Source organism: Pieris brassicae, chromosome 11, assembly GCF_905147105.1.
Source record: "Pieris brassicae chromosome 11, ilPieBrab1.1, whole genome shotgun sequence".
Classification (NCBI taxonomy): Eukaryota; Metazoa; Arthropoda; class Insecta; order Lepidoptera; family Pieridae; genus Pieris; species Pieris brassicae.
In genome coordinates, this window is record NC_059675.1 from 8,786,113 (window position 1) to 8,809,459 (window position 23,347).

The 23,347-nt window shown below is 34.1% G+C and overlaps 1 protein-coding gene across 2 annotated transcripts; it reads right to left on the minus strand.

Annotated features, from left to right (window-relative positions):
- Window positions 1-17: 17 nt before the first annotated feature.
- Window positions 18-22,584, minus strand: LOC123715951 (ADP-ribosylation factor 6). 2 transcript variants are annotated; one of them, XM_045671346.1, is made up of 7 exons: window positions 22,455-22,584; window positions 15,072-15,167; window positions 4,072-4,177; window positions 3,397-3,552; window positions 2,691-2,837; window positions 1,910-2,088; window positions 18-1,504 (listed from the first exon to the last, which is right to left on the minus strand). In XM_045671346.1, the coding sequence occupies exons 3-6, from the start codon at window positions 4,151-4,153 to the stop codon at window positions 1,946-1,948; spliced, it is 528 nt and encodes a 175-aa protein (XP_045527302.1). In that variant the 5' UTR covers window positions 4,154-4,177; window positions 15,072-15,167; window positions 22,455-22,584; the 3' UTR covers window positions 18-1,504; window positions 1,910-1,945. The 2 variants fall into 2 exon arrangements, with proteins under 2 accessions (XP_045527302.1, XP_045527300.1); XM_045671344.1 differs by having other exon boundaries at window positions 4,072-4,180; window positions 22,455-22,583.
- Window positions 22,585-23,347: the final 763 nt, after the last annotated feature.

Below are 23,347 nucleotides of genomic sequence, written 5' to 3' on the forward strand. Positions count from 1 at the left end.
TCAGTACCCTTAGCACAACTTTTTGAGATTTTCACCAAGTACTTGACAGTTGTTGGCAACACTAATTCTATGCATTAGTAGTCTGTGCAGAAAGAGAACAGTCGAGGCATTTGAGGTCTGCAGGGCTACTTTTTTTAGTTGGTGACAACACATACATTATAATGTCTACAGAATATAATTCGACAGTAATCATCTTGATATGAAAAAAAATATTTTTTTTTGTAAATAATCGAAAAAAGTAAAATTTATATTTTAATTTTCTATTTATTTTCTCCCATATAACATTTACAACAATAAATAAGATTACAGTTGAGAAGGTATTGGGAGACTGTTTTCCAAACTAGGAAAGAACCTGTGATATATTGTTTATATTAGGTCGAATAGCTGGTACGTCGGTTCTCTTTCCGCATATACTAGTTAACAATAATTAAGCGAAGGTATAATACAACTAAAATCTTTAATTTAATAAGCTGTTAAATTTTCCATACAAAAGTTATATTACTGATTTATACCTAGAATTGCACCCACTGTTTGTGCTAAGGGTGGTATAGAAACAAGTGTCTACAGAGAAAATTACAGCAAACAACTATAAGCCATAGTGATAGACGGCCTTATTATAAAGCGTGGATGAAGAGTGTTTGTTATTATGGTTCACGATTTCTTGGTAAAATAGTTGCAATGTTAACAAACACGGCATCATCAGTCCTTGTTTATTAATGCTGAGAATGCCTCTGACAAACATTTAACATCTATTTGCGGTTTACCCTACATTTAACTGTTGGAAAATGTTACACATAGAAATAATTGGCCTGAGTTAACTACTGTATACACCATAATTTAGACAAACCTAATGTACATACCAGAGCGTGCTCTCATATTAAAATACCCTCAAATCGCTTTACATTAGTGTTAATATATACCGTTACTATACAAAGGAGGTAAAAAAAAACACTTTTACTCTATGTAATCACCGTTTAAATAAAAAAATAATCAAATGTCGTTACAACAAAGCTCTAACTCTCTTTAAATAATGGAATAATTGATTTTTGTGTGACAAACAGTTCACGTTTACTAACTAAAGGCCTAATACCGAAACGTTGCTTCTTAAAATACAGTAACACCCGCCTACGATAGTAATCTTAAACTATCAAGCCCTAACAACACTGATATTTCCAAGAATGTCTTTCATCAGAATCTTCAACTAATGACAATAAAAACATTTTACTAAACTTAACTTATAAAGGGTTATTTACGATAACAATGCACAAGAAAAATGTTATGTAATATTTAGTTATAAAATACATTATTTATTAACAACGATCATATGGCGTCAAATTTAGTTTATTTGTATGTACTTAGTATAAAAAGTAACGTTTCAGTATATAGCGTTTGATAAGTCCTCTTGAAAGTAATTACTTCACTTGCGCGATAGTTCATACACTGGTTCACAATATTACCAACGGTGCGCCGCTTACTTACAATTAAATGGCATCTCGATCCTCACCTGAAATAGGTCAATGCAAATTTAACGATCTCAAAATTTATTATAACAATAACAAAAAATACATTTATATAGTGGTTAACTCGACGTTTTGAGGGCTATGCACCTACTCCACTGTACTACTAGTCTCTAATAACTAATATTTGCACACAACAATTGATAAGCGATTGAGACAATAAATAAAAATTGATTAATAATTGTGGACGACTTTAAAATTAATTCAATAGATTTATATTCGTCTTTAAATTATTTACTTTAGTGTAAAGTATATAAACAAATTTGCATTTATATGTTATAGAAGCTTATTGAAAGCACTTGTAATATTTGTAATAACAAACTTCATGTTGCGAAAAGTAAAACTGTGTTCATGTTTAGAGTACTATAAATTGTTCACGTCACGACACTGACCGCAGTACGTGGCGGGCGGGCCGCCTACTCTGCAGCTCATAACTTGTGGTTGCTGGTGAGCCACGTGAGTCCCTCGTAGAGCCCATCCCCGGAAGTGGCGCACGAAGGCTGGACATACCAGTTGCGATCGCGGATACGCGTCAGGCCTAGCTTCTCTTGGATCTCGTGGGGTTTCATTGCTGAAATTATATAATTAAACATCATTCATAAAAACTATACCAAATGATACATCTTGACTTAATCTGTATGGCTTACTTGAAGTGATCAAATCTATGATCAGGACACGTTACACATATAAACCTAAATGGCCATCATAGTGAAGTCAGTTCTGGCCTATTGGCTTGAAAGTGCTACTCTCAACCCTGAGGTCGTTCGAATCACTGGTGCATCAGTGGACTTTTGTTTAATGCTTGCATTTAGCACTAGCTCGTACGATGAATAATTACAAGAAGTGGCAAACAGCATGCTTTAAACCCAGTCGACGGCCTGAGTCAGGCACAGATGATTACCCATGACCTAATGCCTTTAAAAAAATAATAGTCACGAAACAGATACAGAACTCTGAGACCGAGACGAAGTGAGGGCTGTAGCACCAATAGTTGTTTATACATTAATGTCCATACATGTACCAGGGGCCTGATTAGTTGGAATTGAGGGCATAAATAGGGTTATCAACCCCTCATATAAACATAGACAAATTTAAAGACTCGTAATTCGAAAATTACAATAGATTATAAAAAAAAATGTAATGAATGAGTATTTTACTATGAAAGTTACAAACCATCAGGCAAGTCCTGTTTGTTGGCGAATATGAGTATAATGGCATCCCTCATCTCCCTGTCATTGATAATACGGTGCAGTTCCTGCCGCGCCTCATCTATGCGGTCCCTGTCCGCACAGTCCACTACGAATATCAGACCTTGTGTACCTGAAACATTACACCAACACATTTAGATACATAATACTAGCCTATGTAAAATATTTTTTCATCAACATCCAAGTTTATCATTCTATAGCAAAATAAAGATAACATATTCTCTTTGAAACTGAAAGTTTACACTATAAATTTAACATTTATGGTCCAGGTCCTAACATCTATTATAAATAAAGTATGTATAAATAAATAAGTCACGTGACATAAAACCGTGTTAATCTATTAGTCTAGTAGTATCTTACTGTCTTGGATTGTAATTTCGTCGAAGAATGTTTTTGATAGAAATATAATATTTATTTGTTTTCGTGTAATAAAAGAAAAAATAAACACACCGTCTTGCCTAGATAAGCATGTGTAGGTTCTAGTCACTAACGAATAATAGTCGTCAAATAGCCATTAGGTAATTGATTATTAATATTTATTGATATTTTGGATAGGGAAATTGTCCGGACATAAATTTTGTTACCGGCGCCCTCTACTGGGCATTATAAATACATAAAGAATTATAAAGTGTAGATCATTTATTATTTAAAAAATGTTGGCTGGTGAATACCTGTGTAATAATGCCTCCAGAGTGGTCGAATCTTGTCCTGCCCCCCAACATCCCAAACGTTGAATTTAACGTTCTTATACGTGACAGTTTCTACATTGAAACCGACCGTTGGTATCGTCGTCACTGACTGACCTAATTTTAGTTTATATAAAATAGCTGTTCCAACACGTTAAGGAATAAGTGAAGATTTTAATAGCGACAAGCAATGTTTATATTTATATATATATATATGTTTATATATATAATCTTTTGCGTTTGTTTGTAACTCCTGAACCGATTTAGAGAAATTTTTGTGCGTGTTCAAGTTGATTCGAGAATAGTTTAGATTTACAATTAGATATTTTAATTTTATTTAAAACGTGTATACAGGACAACATCTGTTGGGTTCGTTAGTCTCCACATAAATATTTAATTTTGTGAGCGAGTGCCACAAAACTGGGCCACAGGTTAACTTAGGGTTACAATATTTTTATTTTATTTCTTATTACTACTATAAAAGTATTGCTTATTGTTAATATTTAACCCGCGCACAGAGAAGTAGAAATCAGCTAGTTTATATGAGGCCAATGCAAGTCAAAAAACAACATTGACCAATGAGGTACTATTTGTCCGCATTGTTCTTCGTTATGCACAATAAAAGGGACTATCCGCAGTATTTTAATTAATAAAGGATACTAGTCTTTCCCGCTGCGTCGAGTCCCAGCATCAATATCCTCATCTCCTTGTTGCCGAAGATCTTCGACAATAGCTTCCCCATGGTGACGAGATCACCTCAACCGCACTACTGAAAATTAGATAATTTACAATTAATTATTTTATTTGTAAAATATATTCAAAGTCTTGTACATTATAAATAACGTCGTTCATGAAATTAAATCTCTAATTCGTTGACATCTACTGAATCTACTGAATTGCAAAATAAAGGCTATAAGGAAATTTGTCAATAGGTAATATAATAGCTCAAGCGCAAAAAGTTGATAAGTAGTAAAAAAATAATTCTAATACTTAAAAGCTAAAAATAACTCTGGTCATTAGTAAAGTCTAAATATATGGTGTTGACTTCATCGTCTATGCTTGTTGTTATCTTTTTTCCATATTACATACATTACAGTAATGGTTCAGATTACAGGATGGTTATTTTATTTTATTTTTATTTGTACATTATACATTAATCATAGTACAACTACAACGATAGGTATGTGCATGATAAACACTTAAATTTGCCAAGGGGTGAGAATTAACATTGATTTTATTGAATTTATCCAGGGAGCGGAATAAAATTCAAAGGAATGAGATAATTTTTTCCGATTAACGATTATGGATTCATTCATATTACTTATTACGGTTTAAGAATTTTTCTTCCTACTCGACTTCGTTAAACTAGCTAACATTAGGAAGAAAAAGTACATTAATAAAACACAAATTTAATTGGGTAGAAATTAAAATATTTACTTTTTAACAATAAAGTGGTTAACAATAACAATAACAATAAACAATAAACATGGTTTATTTCAATATCAAAAGATTGACATCTCATATAGTTTTCCACGATAACAGTAAACTAAAGCAATCAGTTAATTATTGTTATTTCTGTTAAGAAAACGTGTTGCAAAACTTGTTTAGTGACCTCATCCCAGTCAACCTTCGCATGCCCCAGATATTTAGGTGCACAAGAGCCCTTAAGTTAGTTTAAAGAGCATACAATTTCTAGTTTATAAACTCGTTATTTGACTTTCTATGTAAGAATCAATTAATACGGTAAACAAAATCGGTAATATATATAATTATTTATACGTCTTCATTGCGTAAAAACATAATTCTGTCTGAGTTTAAAATTAAACACGGTTTTGTCATAAATAAGTTTTTATCATCATGATCATCCTTATAATGCAACACGGACTCAAAGCCCGTGTTTGTTACCATGGTTACCATTTACATATAAATAATCGCGCAACAAAACGTTATGAAGAAGTATTGTGAATTTTGCATTTTAGTATCTCTGAATAAATAACACATTGCTTACAAGAAAATAAAAAGCAATTATCGTGTCAAAGTAAACTGCAACTCCTCTGTCAACGCGATACGTCAAGACTCTTACTTTTATTCACCGAGAATACTTCAATTATTTAAAATTAAGCTTATACCTACATCCTCCTCACTTTCACACGACGTGAGTGAAACAAAACGACCTTATGATTATTTCACTTTCTTGATTTCTCATGGATACGGTCGTCGAATGTTTTGTTTATAATAAAGTATGTATTATTTAGAAAAATAGTCTTACTATTTATGGTGAAAACGAAAGTACACATTCCAAACATACCAGCCTCGATGCAAAATAGTTCGTCTACCACTTAGTTGTGTCGCCTTTGCTCTCAAATGACAGCTTTAATGCGGTAGAGGCATGGTTGCAACCAACGCTGCACTCCTCAGGCGTAATTGACTCCCAGACAGCCAAGAGGCTTTAAGTCGTTCTTCGATCTTGATGGATTATTAAGGAGAACTTTTTTAATTTTCCACCATAGGGTTTCGATCGGCAACAAGCCCGAACTTGTTAGATGGCCATTCGATTGTAGGGATGCTTTTCGCTACCAAAAAGTTTTGATACCTTGCAGCATTGATAGAACCATCCACAAACTGTATACCACCAACACCTTGTGCAGACATGCAGCCCTATATCATAAGAGACGCCGGAAATTCACTTTGCGTTTGAGACAGTTAGTTTGAAATGCCTCATTTTTGTTCCGAATCATGCGTGTTCGACCAGTTTGCTTCAACCAAGAAGTCGTCCTATTATTTTTATAGTGCTGAATGATAGATTGGACTGTAGACCTGGAATCAAGTTTTTAGATATTTGGTAACTTGATTTGTCAGCATCGACCCCACAAACTTTCGAAGCTCTTCACACACGGGTTTGCCACGAACCATTGTTATTTAAAAACTAATAAAAAAACTGATTTTTTAGAATTTATACCTACTATCTCACTTGACATATGACATTACTTTTACAAATTTAAATGATATAACTTCTTTGAATTTAAAACAGGATATGTATAAATTTAAAGAGCTAAAATAGTTTATTGCTTCATAATTAAAAAATGACATAAGTAACGCGACATGTGATAGTAGAACAGCTTAATATACAAAAAATAATGAAGTTAGAAAAAATATCAGCGATAAAATTTCACACTAGACGAAATATTTTGCATTGGGGCTCGTATATGTAAACTTATTTGCAATTCAAAATAGCTGATACAAATGTTTATTTTTCCTCGCCGCTGCTTTTACTGTAGCTATTGTTGATAAATGCATTTAAAATAGAAAATCCTGCAGCGTTTTTGCAAACAACGTTATTTTTATCGAGTTTTAAAAACGCAAATAATTTAATTAGATATTATGCTATTTACATATTCTTAGTTTGCTTTATTAAATTTTAGGTGATCTATTTTTTTTAACTCGGTATAATAGGAAAAGAATCTTAAAAGCGAATAGAGCTCTATCGTGTTATATTTTTTTTCCCCCAAGAAATGTAAAACTGAACATGATGGATCGAAATCCATTTACGGATACTCACATAGCACAGCTTCTTAATGGTAAACTACATTTGTGACTCCATTACATATGTTTAAACTGAATAGATGAATTCCAATAGAATTACAACTTACAGTATGCCTCAATCTTCAACTTTCGACTCAACATCTAGTTTTCTCTTAAATACGGAGACAATTTTTCAAAAAACTTGAAATGATGTTATGTCAGTAAGTTGCAGTTGTAATGTCCGATAAATTAAATGTACATACCAATATACATCAGGAAACGTGAAATTACCTACATTATAACAAGGGGCAAACGGGCTTTTTAAGAATTGATACGCTCTGCTCTTGAAGGACCCTAAGTCGAATTGGTTCGGAAATACTTCAGTGGATAGCTGGTTCCACATAGTAGTGGTGCGCGACAAATACTACCTTAAAGAATGCTCAGTTGTGGCACGACGGACGTCGAGGTGATACGGGTGGAATTTCGATACAATAACTAATTGAGATTTTATTTGGAATTACAATGTAAGTAATGTAAGTTAACAACACAAAGCTATGCAACGACAACGAAGATTCTCAGCCTCATTGACCTTATTTCCTTAATTGAGGCAAGTGTTACACAATAGAACTTTTTTCGCAGATTGTTCGTAATTGACTACGACATTGATAATGATAGTATAATCGCATTAAGGTCAGGAATTCTTTTGCATTAGTCACGTACAGTTAAAATAAAAAATACATCACATAAATGTTTTTAGATTAAATATGTATAAAAATTGCCTACCTTGGAAGGCATACCTCGTTACTACGTGGTGAAATGCATTATTCTTTATGCATGTATAATTTCTATGTAAAATACATAGATGTGCAGTATTGCAATTAATAAATATAATTATAAGAACTGTGTATTTGTTAGTCCCATATTGTGAAATAATACAAAAGATCGACAAATCTTTACTCTTGAGAATATAAAGTGTCCATAAGTAGAAATAATATAAAGCTATTCGAAAATCTTCGTAAAAAGTAACGTTTATTGGTACGGAGACCAAAGAGGTTTTCATCACAAAAAAATAATTGTATCCCATAGTCTTATTACCTTAACAATCTTACTGGATGTCTTTGGATATTTTTATGGGACATTTGGACAAGCTTACTATCTCTCTAATTATAGCATATAATACGTACGAAATTATTTTACAATTATCTTTCTTAATGCATTCCAGACTGACACACCTGAACTGGCAAAGGTACTACGTAAAAATGCCTGTTTTCCGTTATAAAGATATCTCACTCTTAAGACTTAATTTTGAATATTATTTTGAGAACGTGTTCGCTAATGAAATTAAAGTATGTATGTTATTATAACGACAGCATGTCAACAAAACAAACGTTTATTCGTCTCACACGTATCCAAACGACCCTTCGTTTCCGGCTGATCAAAGCATAGGGCGTCACCAATTCCACACCATTTCCTTTATCCGGCTAATTTAGAATAGGTAAACTGTTGTCCCCTTTACCTAGTAGCTTTGCACCTACAGCCTGTAATATCCTCCATCCAACATCCATCTGACATCAGTTGCAATACGCATGAAATAGTGCAGTACATAAATCATTTTTACTTAAAATTGAGAATGAATGGAAGGTTCCATCTTGCTTAAATTTTTCAAATTTTGGTTAATCATACTTTCGCAACAATAGTTTCTCGGGAGTATAAAAACTGTTATGGTTTGAGTAAAAATTACTAACATTAGTTGCCTTTTAGATTTTGCGTTTTTTAGTACTATCTATGTAATTAATTGTACCAATGTTGTTTTAATGAATACGATTTATAGGAATAGATCCACAAAAAATGGCGATATCGAAAATTACATTCATCCAGCATACAAAACTTACCCAACTTTAGACTGTATCGTCAAAGTGGTTTGGAGGTTATTCCTCTTAACCTCTTTATATAAAATTGGAGCGTCAATTAATACTAAAATCAGCTTTTAAAGCAGCTAGTGTTGTTTTTAATTAAACTGGGGTAAAGCAAATGTATACTTTATGAACAATACTTATAGAAGCAGCAAGCAGAAGCAATCCTTGTATGTCAAATTGCAACTGCTTGCTTCTAACAAAAGTAAATTGACAGTTTAGATACCCAGTAATGGCAAGCTTTTTATCATGCAAGTATGAATATTATCCTACAAAACACTTTCATATAAACCACTGTTTTGAAAACAAGTCATTAACAACGGTTACGTAACATTGAGAATTTGTTGCTCCACCAAATGCGCCAAGTTTTCAGATCACTTCAAAGTGGAAAGTTGCCAAAACCTCCCCAGGAGCTGGCACATTCAAAAATTACAATTATAATAAGTAATCTATCTGAATATAAACAAGATATTTAGTAGGGATAGATATTTAATAAGATTAAAGTGCTTCTACGAGACATAAATTGATTTTATCGGTCGCCAGGGTAGGAAATTAACGTAACTTCGGTCCGGGCAAATAGTTGTAAGATGTTCTAATTTGTCTGAATAAAATGACGTCTTTTTCCCTGTCACTTTCGCTGGCATTAATTAGCATCATATAATAAATCATCAGGTATTCGTTGCTTTGATCAGTTTTTGATCATGGGATGTGGATCAGTATATATTATAATATTCTCTTTACAGTACAAACACACGACCTCAGTGTTAAGAATCGCACGTCACTCTAACACTGATTATTTATGGTTTTGGCTCATATAGTAGTAGTACATACTATATGATAATGTTATGACAGGCAAATTGTAATAACGCCACGTAATGACGGAAGTGTTATTACGATTGCTCCGTGTTCATGTGAGTCATAACACTTGAGGGGAACACATTACGTCATGGACTCAACCATACTCAGTAACCATATGGATATTTTTTGCACGTTGACAATACTCTATTTGTAGTAAACTACAACTTAAATTCCATCTGTCCGATAGCTATCACAATATTTGTATAGCACAATTCCAAGTGTGCGACATCAACGCTAAAGATTTTAAGAAATATCCAAAAAACCGAGCTTCGTGTTAAGATGTCGTTATTTGACTGGGCCCTTCTGCCTTTCTGTATCTGTGTCGCAATCTTTATTCTAATAGGCAAGTATTTTTGGATCTAATCAACGTTTTCCTTCACCATACGAGCGAGTGTCAAATGCGCTCATAGAGATAAAAGTTCACAAGTGCACAGCCGGGTTCAAACCTACTACCACAGGCATGAGGCGCACGCTCAAACCACCAGGCGACTAGACCAACTCTGCTCTTAGAGCTAATATCAGCACTAAGTAAATTTTCTTAATAATGTTTTACTCAGTATATTATTTTCGTTCTCTCATCTTCCTTTTTATGTCGTACCAAAATTTAGTTTACAATTTTCTTACCGTTGTCGTAGTGCTTCTACGATACACACATATACAGTAGAAACTTTCAGCATGTACTCGATCAATCGATCGACTGGCACGGGCCGAAGAAAACGTCAACCCTCCTAAATTGAGTTAACATTAGCCCAATATCCGCAGAACATAGGCAAGGGGAAACATTGCCTTATGCATCACATATGTGATATGAAATTAAATAGAAAGTAATAAACACGTAATATTTTAATATACAGTGTAAACTCTATGTATCGTCACTCGATTTAATTATGAATTCCCTAAAGCGTCGAAATCAATAGGCTTTTGTTGGTTTAGCTTGCCTTTTATACAATGATACACAGCCTCAATAACGACAACAAATGAGTAACAAAGTATGTATATATCTCCTTTCAATAAGTACAAATTTTAAATAATAATAACAAATATATATTTAAATAGTATGTCCAAGCTACGCGTGCTTCATTGCCTGCATATTAACAAGTAAGCTATCGTGCGTAAAATATCAGGACAAATTTAATAATTTCAATTCGAAATAACGAGCTTCAAAAATGTGATCAATAAGTTTATTCCTATAAAAGTTTTTTTTTTAAGTATTTAAAGTCTTTAAAATAGACTTAACTGTGAAAGCCATATAACGTTTTTTTTATTCAATGTTACTACAATTTCTTCCTTTAAACATTAAATATTATCAAAATAATGCTTAGATTATTTTGCGTCCATATAAAGTTTTTATTAGTTTCCGCTTCCAGTATGATACAGTTACCTGACAACATTCAAATGTAATTAAACTCTAGAGTTCAGAACTAATAATATTATGGTAAGAAATATTTATTACTTATATAAGCGTCACGCAGAACACTAATATTTATTACGTTAATTACTATTACTAAAGAAATTCGGCGGCACGGTTTTATTTGGCTGTATTTTAATGGTAGATTTAAACGTTCTAAATATAGCTTATGTCCTGTGTTCTGACCGCGATTTTTAATGCTATCTAGTATCCGTTTGATAAAACTATGTTCTCCGATTTTACAGAATATATAATTTTTTGAGCTAAAATACACTGTAGCTCAGTATATAATATATGTCAATCAACTCGCCGATCAAATCAAAACCACCAGCCAGTTTCTGGGCCACTGAAGTAAAAGTACTTGGTCATAACTAAATTGAAGTTTTATTTTAGCCAAATCGTGGAACACGGCTGGCCTTAATTTTTTATTACCTTCTAACGATTTCGAGAAGGGTTATGGTGTCACGTTAACATCGATAGTGCAAATAGCTGTTTTTCTGACAGGTTTATCCTTAGTTATTAATACGTTGGTAGAATAGATATGTCTTTAGCGTATTATACGCTATTGCGCTGAACCCTCGATCTTAACCTGAGATTTATGTTACCGTCAATTTGAGTTGGACCTACTGATTTTGAACATTGTTTCCTTCGTATTAGCATTAATTGCAATAAAAAATAACAATTACTATTGGGGCACAGTTCTTAGTTTTTTACACAAAAACAATACAATACAGTTTAATGCATTATCAAACTCAATGAAACAAACAAAAAATCAATTTTCACAAAGTGACTGTTGGAAAACACTAAGAAAATGTACCTCTATCAGACTAAAATCTGCAAACACGAAATTCCAGGATTTTATGATGGGGAAATCAACCAATGCGCTGTTAGCAACAAGCCGGTAAAGAAATGTGCAGCAACAAAGTATTTTATGTGGTTAGGTGACAGCTACTTTAGAACAGCGGTATTAGATAACTTAAAGTAAGTCTTGGCGAAATTCGCAAGTGTTTTTACATTGTAGAAAAAAAAACAGATCTAACTATCAATGTAAAGTTTAGTTTAGTACTTAAACGGTGCGTTTACTTTTTCATATACAAAATTACACTCGAATATGCAACGCAATTAAACGCAAACGGTTTAATATCAAACAATGCCAAGACAAAAGTATATGACGGAAATTACGTATTGCTACCATTAAAATAGTCATGTTTATCACTAACAAAATACCAATGATAATTATTAGCTAATATTAAGAAGTTGAGTCTTGCTCAAATCGACCTGACCTGAAGAATTGGTGAGATTTTTCTTTCTCAGTCTCTAGGGTTGGTAATTAGGTAGCATTTACAGCAGGCGATCTTCTTCTGCGATTTCTGTCTGCATATGTTATTATTAATGTGTTAATCTAATGCGGCGATAACTCGATGGATTCGATTTTTGTCATCATCCTTCATCCAAAATCCCGTTATGTATTCTATATATAGTTAGCTGTAAACTACGAGGACCATTGCACAGATGACAGAGCATTTGGCATGCGAGGTTAATAACCTTTAGTGTAAACGCTCGAAGCTCATTCAGTCGATGTAAACAGATGTCCGAGAGAACAGGGTTGACGATACTCTCACTTATTTTTAGCAACGTACTAGAACAGAAGCGTAAAATCACTACCGATGTAAATAGAACGCTATTTTGTAGGCGCTAATAGCAAGGTTAATTAGATTCGTTGGAATCGTTTAAATTAGGCTTATTCGAATTTCAAATCCGATTTGAAATGTGAGCTGACATCAAAGCAACTGGCATTAAAGAGAAGTCGAATACTCGTAATTCTGCCGATATGGGATAAAACTCACAACAAACAACTTGATATTTTACTCCTAATTTGATTGATGTCGATTATATTAGATAGGAAATAACACATTTATCAAGATTTATAATTACTTAAATACAATAATGACGGTTTAGAGCCAAAACCTATGGAGAGTTTTTGGCTTATGCAAAAATACTTAAAATAGCGTGATAATATAAAAATTCTACGACTAAGCTAAATTACTACTAAAATACACTATACAATTATGACATGAGTACATAGTATCGAGGTTAGGAGGTCCCGTTTCCCATATCAACGTAAGTAACGTCATTAGGAGCGCATTAATCTAGTTAATAACCCTATCGAGATAATATTAGCGTGTCTTGTTGTGCCAGACGTGAAGGGAGGTTCTTCATAAACGGGCTTAGAATACAATTTATTATTAAAAATTATATTATAATCAACAGAATGTTTATATAATTATTGAATAGGTACAATGGAATCAGTTAAAAATGTACTATTCAAACGATACTAAAAAATGTTTTTAGGTCACATGAATGACGTTAATATAGAGATCGCACACATGACTCACCGTGTTAATAAATAATAATAGTATTACCTAACATTTAACAATTAAATCACTTCAAGAACACTCTTATCAAACTGACAAGGCGTCCAAGTTCATTGACTATCAATTCAATTATGCAAACATTGTTTTTATGAAATAATTATAGATTTAAATGGGTTCCCAAAGTACATTTTGGAATAAGTAATCGTACCCATAATTTGGCAATACTGAGATGATAATTTGGTTGTTTTGTCACTGACATGAGATTTTATAATAAAATGGGGTTATTATTCGTTTAAATATCAAAAATATTATTTAAACCAGTAAAATACACGGGTAAAGAAAAATAAGGAAATATGAGCCAGACGCAAAATGCTGTCCATGGCAGCTTGCTTATAAAGAAATGTTTTTATATGATCTGTGCCCTGCGCGTAAATTTGGTCGTAGCGGAATAGAAAGCCGATCGATGTTATCGAGTTATATGTATATATCATAAAAAAAATAGTAGTTCCTATAATGCGCTACATTTAATTAAACAAACTCTTCAGCTTTAGAATTTAACTATACCATTCTGTAGACCCTATAATGAAGGTAGATACTAAGACTTCATCCGTGGCTGAAGATTTAGAATTACTGCTTAAATATAGACGATATTTAAGAAGCAATAAAAGTCCAATAGGAACGAAAGGTGACTGTTTCTTGAGTATGAACAAGCTGTTACCGTGCAAGCATAGAATACTAATCGACTTAACGGACAAATCCCCACCGAAATGAACATTAAATTCCTTAACATTGGATATCCCCGAGTAAATAGGGTTTAGGTAATAATCAATACCTGTGTTGGTATCCCCAAATACCCATGGGACACAAAAAAATATATCGTTAAAGCATAACTAATCGGTGGAGTGAAAAGTTCGTAGGTTGACACATAGATGGCGGTACTAGTATTCAAAATGGTATAGAAAAATTGTATGACCGCTATAATCGTTTCCGCTCTCAAAGCCAACAAACTTTTCAGCATACCTGTTATGGATTAAAGGTAAAACAGAAAGTCACTCTTAGTTACTCTTAGTACTTAATTAGTTTTCATCTCGAAATGGTTCGTTTGCCAAGTCGTTTCCATGCACTTAAAATATGTCAACGTTTATTCTATATCTGGTCTGGATATTTTTCAAATATTAGATCGAGTTATTAATCCATATAAAGGTCATAAGCGTAAATTTCAGTTTACCAGTTGTAGCATTCGCGGCGTTATTGATGACAAAACTCAGTAAACTGGTGTGATGTGATAACTTTCATTTTCGAGAGTAAAACGGGTCGAAATTAGAAATTGATAAGTAATCTTGTCTTTGGGAATAGAATATAACTATTATTTTAATTTTCCTGTCTTAAAATTATTTATTACGTGTGCATTAATTTGTTGTAATGCCAAGTCATTGAAATATAGTAAAATTTTTAATGGATCTTCATTGCAATGTTTTTTATAGTTTATGAATTCAAAACCATAGAAGACTCGTCCTAATGATAATACAATTATCCTAATATATATATATATATACACATCAAGTAGAAAGCGCAAATACTCACATCAACAAATCTCCAACACACCGGAACCATTCCACACAGTTGGCTCACTACCACGATCCTATCACTGTGTCGCTTATCAAAACTCACGCACACAATCTGCAACAATATTACATATTATATAAGAAAAATGCATAATATATTGAGGAATACAACACCTAAGAATAGAAAGTGGAGAAAATATATTAACTTTACTACCTTTATGTAGTACAAAACTCAACATTAATATAAAAAAAACAAAAAGGTATGGTTTATTTATATATGTTTTTTTTACTTTTTACGCTTTGGTCATACACAACAGTATTTGAATTTTATAGAATCTGAATTCATCATCGTCATTCATACTCGAGAGCCAGCAATAAGTATTATGTTAGGATCCAGTTATCCCAACAAATGCGATAAGTCATATTTCCAAAAAGGAAGGCCATCCATTTTGATAACTCGCCAAAATATCATGCCACATTTGCACGTGACAAAAAGAAAATAAATATTTTACTACGAAATTGTTTGTACTTCTGGAGTTAAAAAAACAATTTAATTTTTTGTTACTGACGAAAGTTTTGGATTCTTTAGGAAATTGTTTGAAAGAAGCCTGTCACTTTCAGCAAGTAGCACGACAAAAACCCTTATGGAAAAGTAATCAAGTCGTAACGCAATCAAATTCTAAAATTGGTGGAACTCAAACAAGCCAAATGAAATATTGGAGTAATAAAAGTCATCCGCAGCAATTTTCGATCGCGTGATTCAAGTAGAGGCTTTGCAATAAGGATAAAAATGTATAATAGCATTAAATGTTAAATTCTACATAAAACATTAGGGTACAATGTCAATAAGTTATATTTACTTAAGGAATTGGAAAGAAGTGAATTCTCAAAACAAAAAATACATGCCAATTGACATTTTGAATGTCCTTTTCTACAGGCATACCTTTGTTGATTACAAGGGAATTGTTGCGGCAAATATACTTTTTTTTAATAGTGTATTATATAACTTGAAGTATAAATTCTAAAACTCCATCCGTCTAAGATCATTTAAATTGGACACTCGCTGTTATCACAAAATTAAAGTAACAATTAATGCTATGCATAAAGATTGCGTTTATTATGTCGGAAGAACGTAAATTGCTATGAATGTCGAAATTAACATTTAGATTTATTTTCACAATTGTCTTGTTTAGACACGACATTCATTTAACATAAATTCTATAGGTTTCGCCTCTTCTATCCAGAGTAAAAGATTTTTAATACCATAAAAGTTTTGTACCACATATAACATTTATTTATAGAGTAAACACATAAAATAATAAATGTCAAAATATGAATATTTTGATAACAACATTTTTGATATAATATATATACATATATGAATTCCGTACATAACTGATTCCAAATGAAAGAATTGAGCGATAGATTGACTCTTCGCCCACGGACCGTTGTTAGAGCTTCCGTCCGTAATGCCCACTAAACATAAATAATAATTCATATATAGCAAAAGCAGCATTACTATATCTTAGGATTATTCACTATTTTATCGTTCAGGCTGAATAATATTGAGCTTGTAACTGAGCTTGTGATATTAAGCATACATTTAATTTTTTAGAACTCTGTTTAAGGCCGTGTCGTACATTTGCAGTAAAAATATACTTGTTAAGCTTCAACAATATATTGTTTCAGGACATAAAGTATAATAAACATTACACTGTCAAGTGAGGCAATGATGAATCAGTTGCCATCCGGCGCAGACGCACAGTGGCGCATGACAAGAAATCATAGTACCAGGAGTTAAACAAATGATATTATTACGAAGACGGGTCGACTACAATGTTTCTAGATTTTTCCACTACTTAGAGAACTTTTCAGCAGGCTGTAATATGATTTCTGACCGCGTCAGGAGAGGGTCAATCACATATTAGAAAATTGCAATTTCCATAATGTTACCCTAGTTTTCAGGAAGCTGAAACCTTTTTTCAGTCGGTTTCAGAACATATGTAGTCGATTGGTGCAGTTTTCAGGAGACCCGTTTTCATGCGTTTTCAGGCCTAGGTATACCCCTTTGATGAAGGAATATTCTAGACCGAACTTTCTAGGTGTGAGACAAGGAGGAAAGGATACGAGAGAGAGAGAAGATCAGAACTTTCTCGAAACTAGACTGAGCACTCTAGAACGCCATACGACAAGGACGGAGCAACGTGCGAAAGAGTTAAAGAGTACGGACGTTCTAGAATTGTGCAATCGCTACTCAGTAGCAAGCCCGCCTAGAAAGTTCTCGAATATTGTTTAGAATTATTCCCAGGGATATATAAGCGAGCCGAAACGCGACTAGTCGCCTTTAGTTTGGAATGCGATAACAAGAGCAAAACACCGAAGCGATAAAGTGCGAACAAAGTGAATACAAGTGATAAATAACAGTGTAAAGTGTGCATAAGTGAAGTAATTAGTGATTGTTTTGTGTGTGTAATTAGTGCATCTCTGCGGTTAATTTGTGCCCATAAATTCCTCATTGATTTACTAAGAAATAAACCCTTGAATAAATCTACGGCATTTTCTATCCGATCCCCTAGCTCGTAACATTTTGGTGTCAGAAGTGGGATAGAAAAATGCCAATTACTCCAAGGGAGAATCAAGAGGAGTCTGTGGCAGAGTCTTCAGCTGCGGAGGGAGTGCAGACAAGGGCGCAATCAGCGCGTGATGCCGCCCGACGACAAAGTTTTGATGCGAACCGGGGGATGGGCGAAAGGAACGATGACAACATCCTCCTTGCTCTGCAGCAAATGATGGAAGCACAGGCACGCCGTCAAGAGGAACATACTCGACAAATGATGGAAGAACAGGCACGCCGTCAAGAGGAACAGGCACGCCGTCAGGAAGAACAGACAAGACAAATGATGGAAGAACAGGCACGCCGTCAAGAAGAACAGACACGCCAAATGATGGAAGAACAGGCCCAGACACGTCGTATGATGGAGGAACAGGCACGTCGTCAAGAACAGCAGGCTCATCAGATGATGGAGGAACAGGCTCGCCGTATCGGAGAAAAACTTTGTGACCTGAAATTACAGGTAGATAAAAAGATCGAGAATTTGGAATCTGATATGGATTGTAAGCTATCCAAGCAGGATAAACGTATCCTTGGAATAGAAAATGAAATCCAATGCCTGAAGACCACTGGTGTTGTCACGACTGTAGCACCACCTGGAAATCTGAAAGTGCCTCCCTTTGATGGTACATCTTCTTGGGGCGCGTACAAGCTGCAGTTTGAGACTGTAGCAGAGTCAAACGGGTGGACTGACAATCAAGCTGTTACCGCCCTTATTCTGGGACTGCGAGACGAAGCCCTCTCCATATTAGATGCCAAGAAAGGTAAGGTGACGTTGAAGCAACTGCCAGATGCCTTGGAATCACGGTATGGAGACGCACATTTAGAGCACGTTTACAGGGCTCAATTGAAGGATAGAATACAGCAGACAAATGAAAGTTTGCAAAAATGGGGACTTGAAATAGAGAAGCTGTTAAGGAAGGCCTACGCATCCTCACCAGATGTTGCAGACAAGATGCTGGTTCAAGCTTTTGTCGACGGTATTCGAGACCGTGAAATTCGAATGGCTGTGAACCTCGGTCACCATAAGGAACTTAAGGATGCTCTTGCCCATGCGTTGGATGTGGAAGCATTTTGCAAGGATCATCGACCTAAACGCATTAGAGCTATCACAGAAAAAGCTAAGGGTCAACGAGGGCCAACCTGTTACATCTGTGGGGAAGTAGGGCACATGAGGTTTTCATGCCCTAAGAAAGACTTCCGAGGTGATGTGAAGGTTAGACGTGGGAATACCTTAGTTATCGAAGGAGAAGTCAATGGCACTAAGTGTGATCTGATACTTGACACCGGAGCTTCACGAACAGTGATCAGATACCAGCTTTTGAAGACATTTTATAAAAGCCCTTCTAGAGGAATTGTACAGCTTGTGACGGCAACAGGTCAGCGCAAAACCGACCGGGGAGAAGGTATCGCATAACCGACCGGGGAGAAGGTATCGCAACCTTCAAGATTGGTGGAAGTTTATACAGACACAAGGTTGTTCTTGTCAACATAGTAGATGACTGCATAATCGGATTAGACTTCATGAAGTATTATAAGTGTAAGATAGATCTGGAAAAAGGGATGTTCAAGTGTGGAGAGCAGGAAGTTTGTTTTAAAGGCAACTCTTCAAAAAGTGGTTATGACGCCTGTAGAGTAATCAATGTGGACGGACAGGCTAGTAATCAACAAGAGTGGAACGCAGTTCGAACAGTTCTGGATAACTATAAGGAAGCCCTGTCAATACTTCTATCAAAGGCAGAGGGACAATTAAAGAAATTTTCTGACATGTTATCTACTCATGAAAGAGAGCTAAGGAGTTCAAATGATGTGTCTCAAGGACCGTGCGATAACGTTAACGAAGAGGATGGAAGGGATAATGAACCAGTGAGGATACTAAGAACGGATACCATTAATTCAGATTGGTGTGGTAAATTAATTCAGGAAGAACAACATCAAGATTCTGACATTAAACCAATTCTGGACTGGATGAAATCTTCAGCTGTCAAGCCACAATGGAGTAAAGTTGCATCAACAAGTACCACTACTAAGAGTTACTGGGCTAAATGGGATAGTTTAGTTCTCCATAATGGGGTGTTATGTCGTAAATGGAAAAATGCTCAAGGCGATCATTTGCAGTTTGTTGTGCCAAGATTCAAGGTTCGCGACATATTAGAAATGTGTCATAGTGACTTGTCTAGTGGACATTTAGGAGTAAAATGGACTCTTATGAAGGTTAAGGAAATGTTTTATTGGATACATTATCGTGAAGATGTAGAAGACTGGATTAAGAAATGTAGAGCTTGTGCAGCTGTTAAGGATCCGCACACTCGATCTCGATGGGAAAAGATAATGGCCTCCTATAAAGGAAGTAATGATGCTCGGGACGAGCATGTCTAAGGAGGGGGTAGTGTTACGAAGACGGGTCGACTACAATGTTTCTAGATTTTTCCACTACTTACGAGAACTTTTCAGCAGGCTGTAATATGATTTCTGACCGCGTCAGGAGAGGGTCAATCACATATTAGAAAATTGTAATTTCCATAATGTTACCCTAGTTTTCAGGAAGCTGAAACCTTTTTTCAGTCGGTTTCAGAACATATGTAGTCGATTGGTGCAGTTTTCAGGAGACCCGTTTTCAGGCGTTTTCAGGCCTAGGTATACCCCTTTGATGAAGAAATATTCTAGACCGAACTTTCTAGGTGTGAGACAAGGAGGAAAGGATACGAGAGAGAGAGAGAGAGAGAGAGAGAAGATCAGAACTTTCTCGAAACTAGACTGAGCACTCTAGAACGCCATACGACAAGGACGGAGCAACGTGCGAAAGAGTTAAAGAGTACGGACGTTCTAGAATTGTGCAATCGCTACTCAGTAGCAAGCCCGCCTAGAAAGTTCTCGAATATTGTTTAGAATTATTCCCAGGGATATATAAGCGAGCCGAAACGCGACTAGTCGCCTTTAGTTTGGAATGCGATAACAAGAGCAAAACACTGAAGCGATAAAGTGCGAACAAAGTGATAAATTACAGTGTAAAGTGTGCATAAGTGAAGTAATTAGTGATTGTTTTGTGTGTGTAATTAGTGCATCTCTGTGGTTAATTTGTGCCCATAAATTCCTCATTGATTTACCAAGAAAGAAACCCTTGAATAAATCTACGGCATTTTCTATCCGATCCCCTAGCTCATAACAATATGATGATTACAAATACCTTATAATATTTCAATACTTCCTTGCCATACCACCATGCACAGTTTAACAAAAAATAACATAAAGCGGTAATTAGAAATTATATATATGAGATAAGTATATTTTACTATTGTTATCATGTAGGTAATATATATTCTTATTGTATTACAAATATAAATAAAAATCTTATAGTATTTTATGACTAGGATATTTTTATGTACTTTAAAGAATGTTTAGATTTAGTAAGAGTGAGGTAATTGTAGTAGCAAAATTTGTTTTACAATGAATTAAATAATGTCTTTAGTTTACAAGTGCACTATACATACATATTGCTAAAACTTCTATAACAGATATAAATACCAAACAATTATATTATTAATACATATTGATGAGTGTTTTACAGGAATCCTTGTCAGCAAGAGACTGCCACTACATTCAAATATTAGATAGCCATTTGATATTATGATTAGATTGTATTAAATTTGGATATACAAATGCCAACTAGACTACAAATTAGGTATTTGCATTACTCCACTATATTTTACAAAAATCACAGATTTTATATTAAATAAAGGTTTCCGATTTACATATATTTATAACATAGGTTTAGGCATCTCTCTACTTATAAATGAAGTTGGCCAAATAAATATTTACCAAAATCACACAGCAGATATACTTGGGTAAAATAAAGTTAAAATATGTATGATGCTTTTAATTATTACATCAGATTTTATTAATAGGGTCAAGAAAAAATGTTAGAGTATAACTCTATTCTATCAATAGATAAGATTAATTAAAATACAAAGCAAAACTAATTTTAAAATAACAGAAAAAGTTCTCTTAGCAAAAGCATATTGTTTAAAAGAACAACTCTGAATGACAATGAAACTTTTTATTAACTGGCAATATAACTGGTATAAACTATTGAATGCTATTTCTGTTCCGTTATTACTTAAATAAGTAAGTGAAATAATTGACAAGTAAGGTCTTAATCAAAGAAATTGGAGTCAATTTACATTATGTTGACCTCATACTACAATTACAAACATATTGGTGAAGCTAGCTATCAGTGTAGACTAGAGTAAGGTGTGAAAAGACTAGAGTTGACTCAATAGAGAGTAGACTCAATTTCCACATATAGATGCTCATTTAGTCTGTTGTGCATATGATTAATAGGTATAATGATTGAGAATCTTTGACTGATAAATGTTAACTATTACAGGTTTCTACAGGGTTCGAAACAAGTTCTAATGTTGCATGTAGACCTAACCTATAAATAGTTATACAGATTTTTTTTCATATTATTATATTTATATAACTAAATTTTAAGTCCCAATTTGAAATTTACTATATGTACTTTCATAGGTTACCTAATCATATATAAGAATTACATTTCCTGATATACTGCTTATTTAAACTTAGCACCGAGTGTAGGGATTACTTAAATTGTTCCAAAAATAATATAAATTGTAAAGGCGGTGTCAATGTGATCAGCAGCCACCGAGGCGATGGCGGTCAAATAACGGCCAGACTATATGGTCAAGCCGCAAGCGTCAAGAAATTAAGTAAGTACTCGTAATGTCTTAATCAGATTTTAAAAAGTAAAATATGGTTACGTAAACTTACCACATGACAGGATATTAAAGAATTTTCTTAATATTCACCCACAAGTTCACAACACAAAACACTCCAGTCTCCACATCCACAAAATGACAATCAGAATTCAGATTCGTTAGTCAAAAACTGAATCACAATTCTCAAACACGAATCACAGACTACAATAAAATTTCAATAGTACTAAGAATAGTCAATACTCAACTGTCAAGGCACGAATGACGGCTCCATAGAATAATAATTATAGTCTAATATACTAATAAAACATATTTTATCCTTTATTTTCCAATGCGTAACAAAGAGGTAAATAATGTTTATATTGTCTAAAATTAATTAAGAATAGGATCTATATAAATCGCCTTCAAAGAGCAAACGAAGAAATATGTACTTTGATCCTATACTTTTTTTACCTATCAATACGAAATACGAGCAAATGGTATACGTAAATGCTCGCGAACCCCCTAGTTATTAGATTGTAGCATATACATTATACATATTATTTATAAATTCCACATAATAGTTAGCATTATCTTGACATTCTTATATTTACATTTCAATTTATTTTTATTGAAACTTTCTAGGCTCTTCATCGACACATCCAGTGCGCTTTGTAATTTATTATTGGATGCTCAAAATTTTATATATTATTTTGTAATCGTTAAAACAGTATTTTTTTTAATGTTTTCGTCTACCCCATCAGTTTATTAACATAGAATTATTATTATCTAATCTAATCATATCGTCCTTTGTTGACGGCGTTTGTTCCTATCCGGACTCCGAACGACTTGTACAGACCACTTGTATATTCCTTATTATATTAATGTACTTCGTGATGGAAGGAAACGAAAAAGAGGGCGAGCCTGACCCGCCCATCTCAATAAAGAGACCACGGCGGTGGCTCGAAG

Coding starts and splice junctions, on each gene's coding strand:
- LOC123715951 (XM_045671346.1), bottom strand. CDS start 4,153: ATGGGGAAGCTATTGTCGAAGATCTTCGGCAACAAGGAGATGAGGATA. Junction 2,838..3,396: donor CTGGAGGCATTATTACACAG/GTATTCACCAGC, acceptor GTAATGTTTCAG/GTACACAAGGTCTGATATTC. Junction 2,089..2,690: donor CAAACAGGACTTGCCTGATG/GTTTGTAACTTT, acceptor ATATAATTTCAG/CAATGAAACCCCACGAGATC.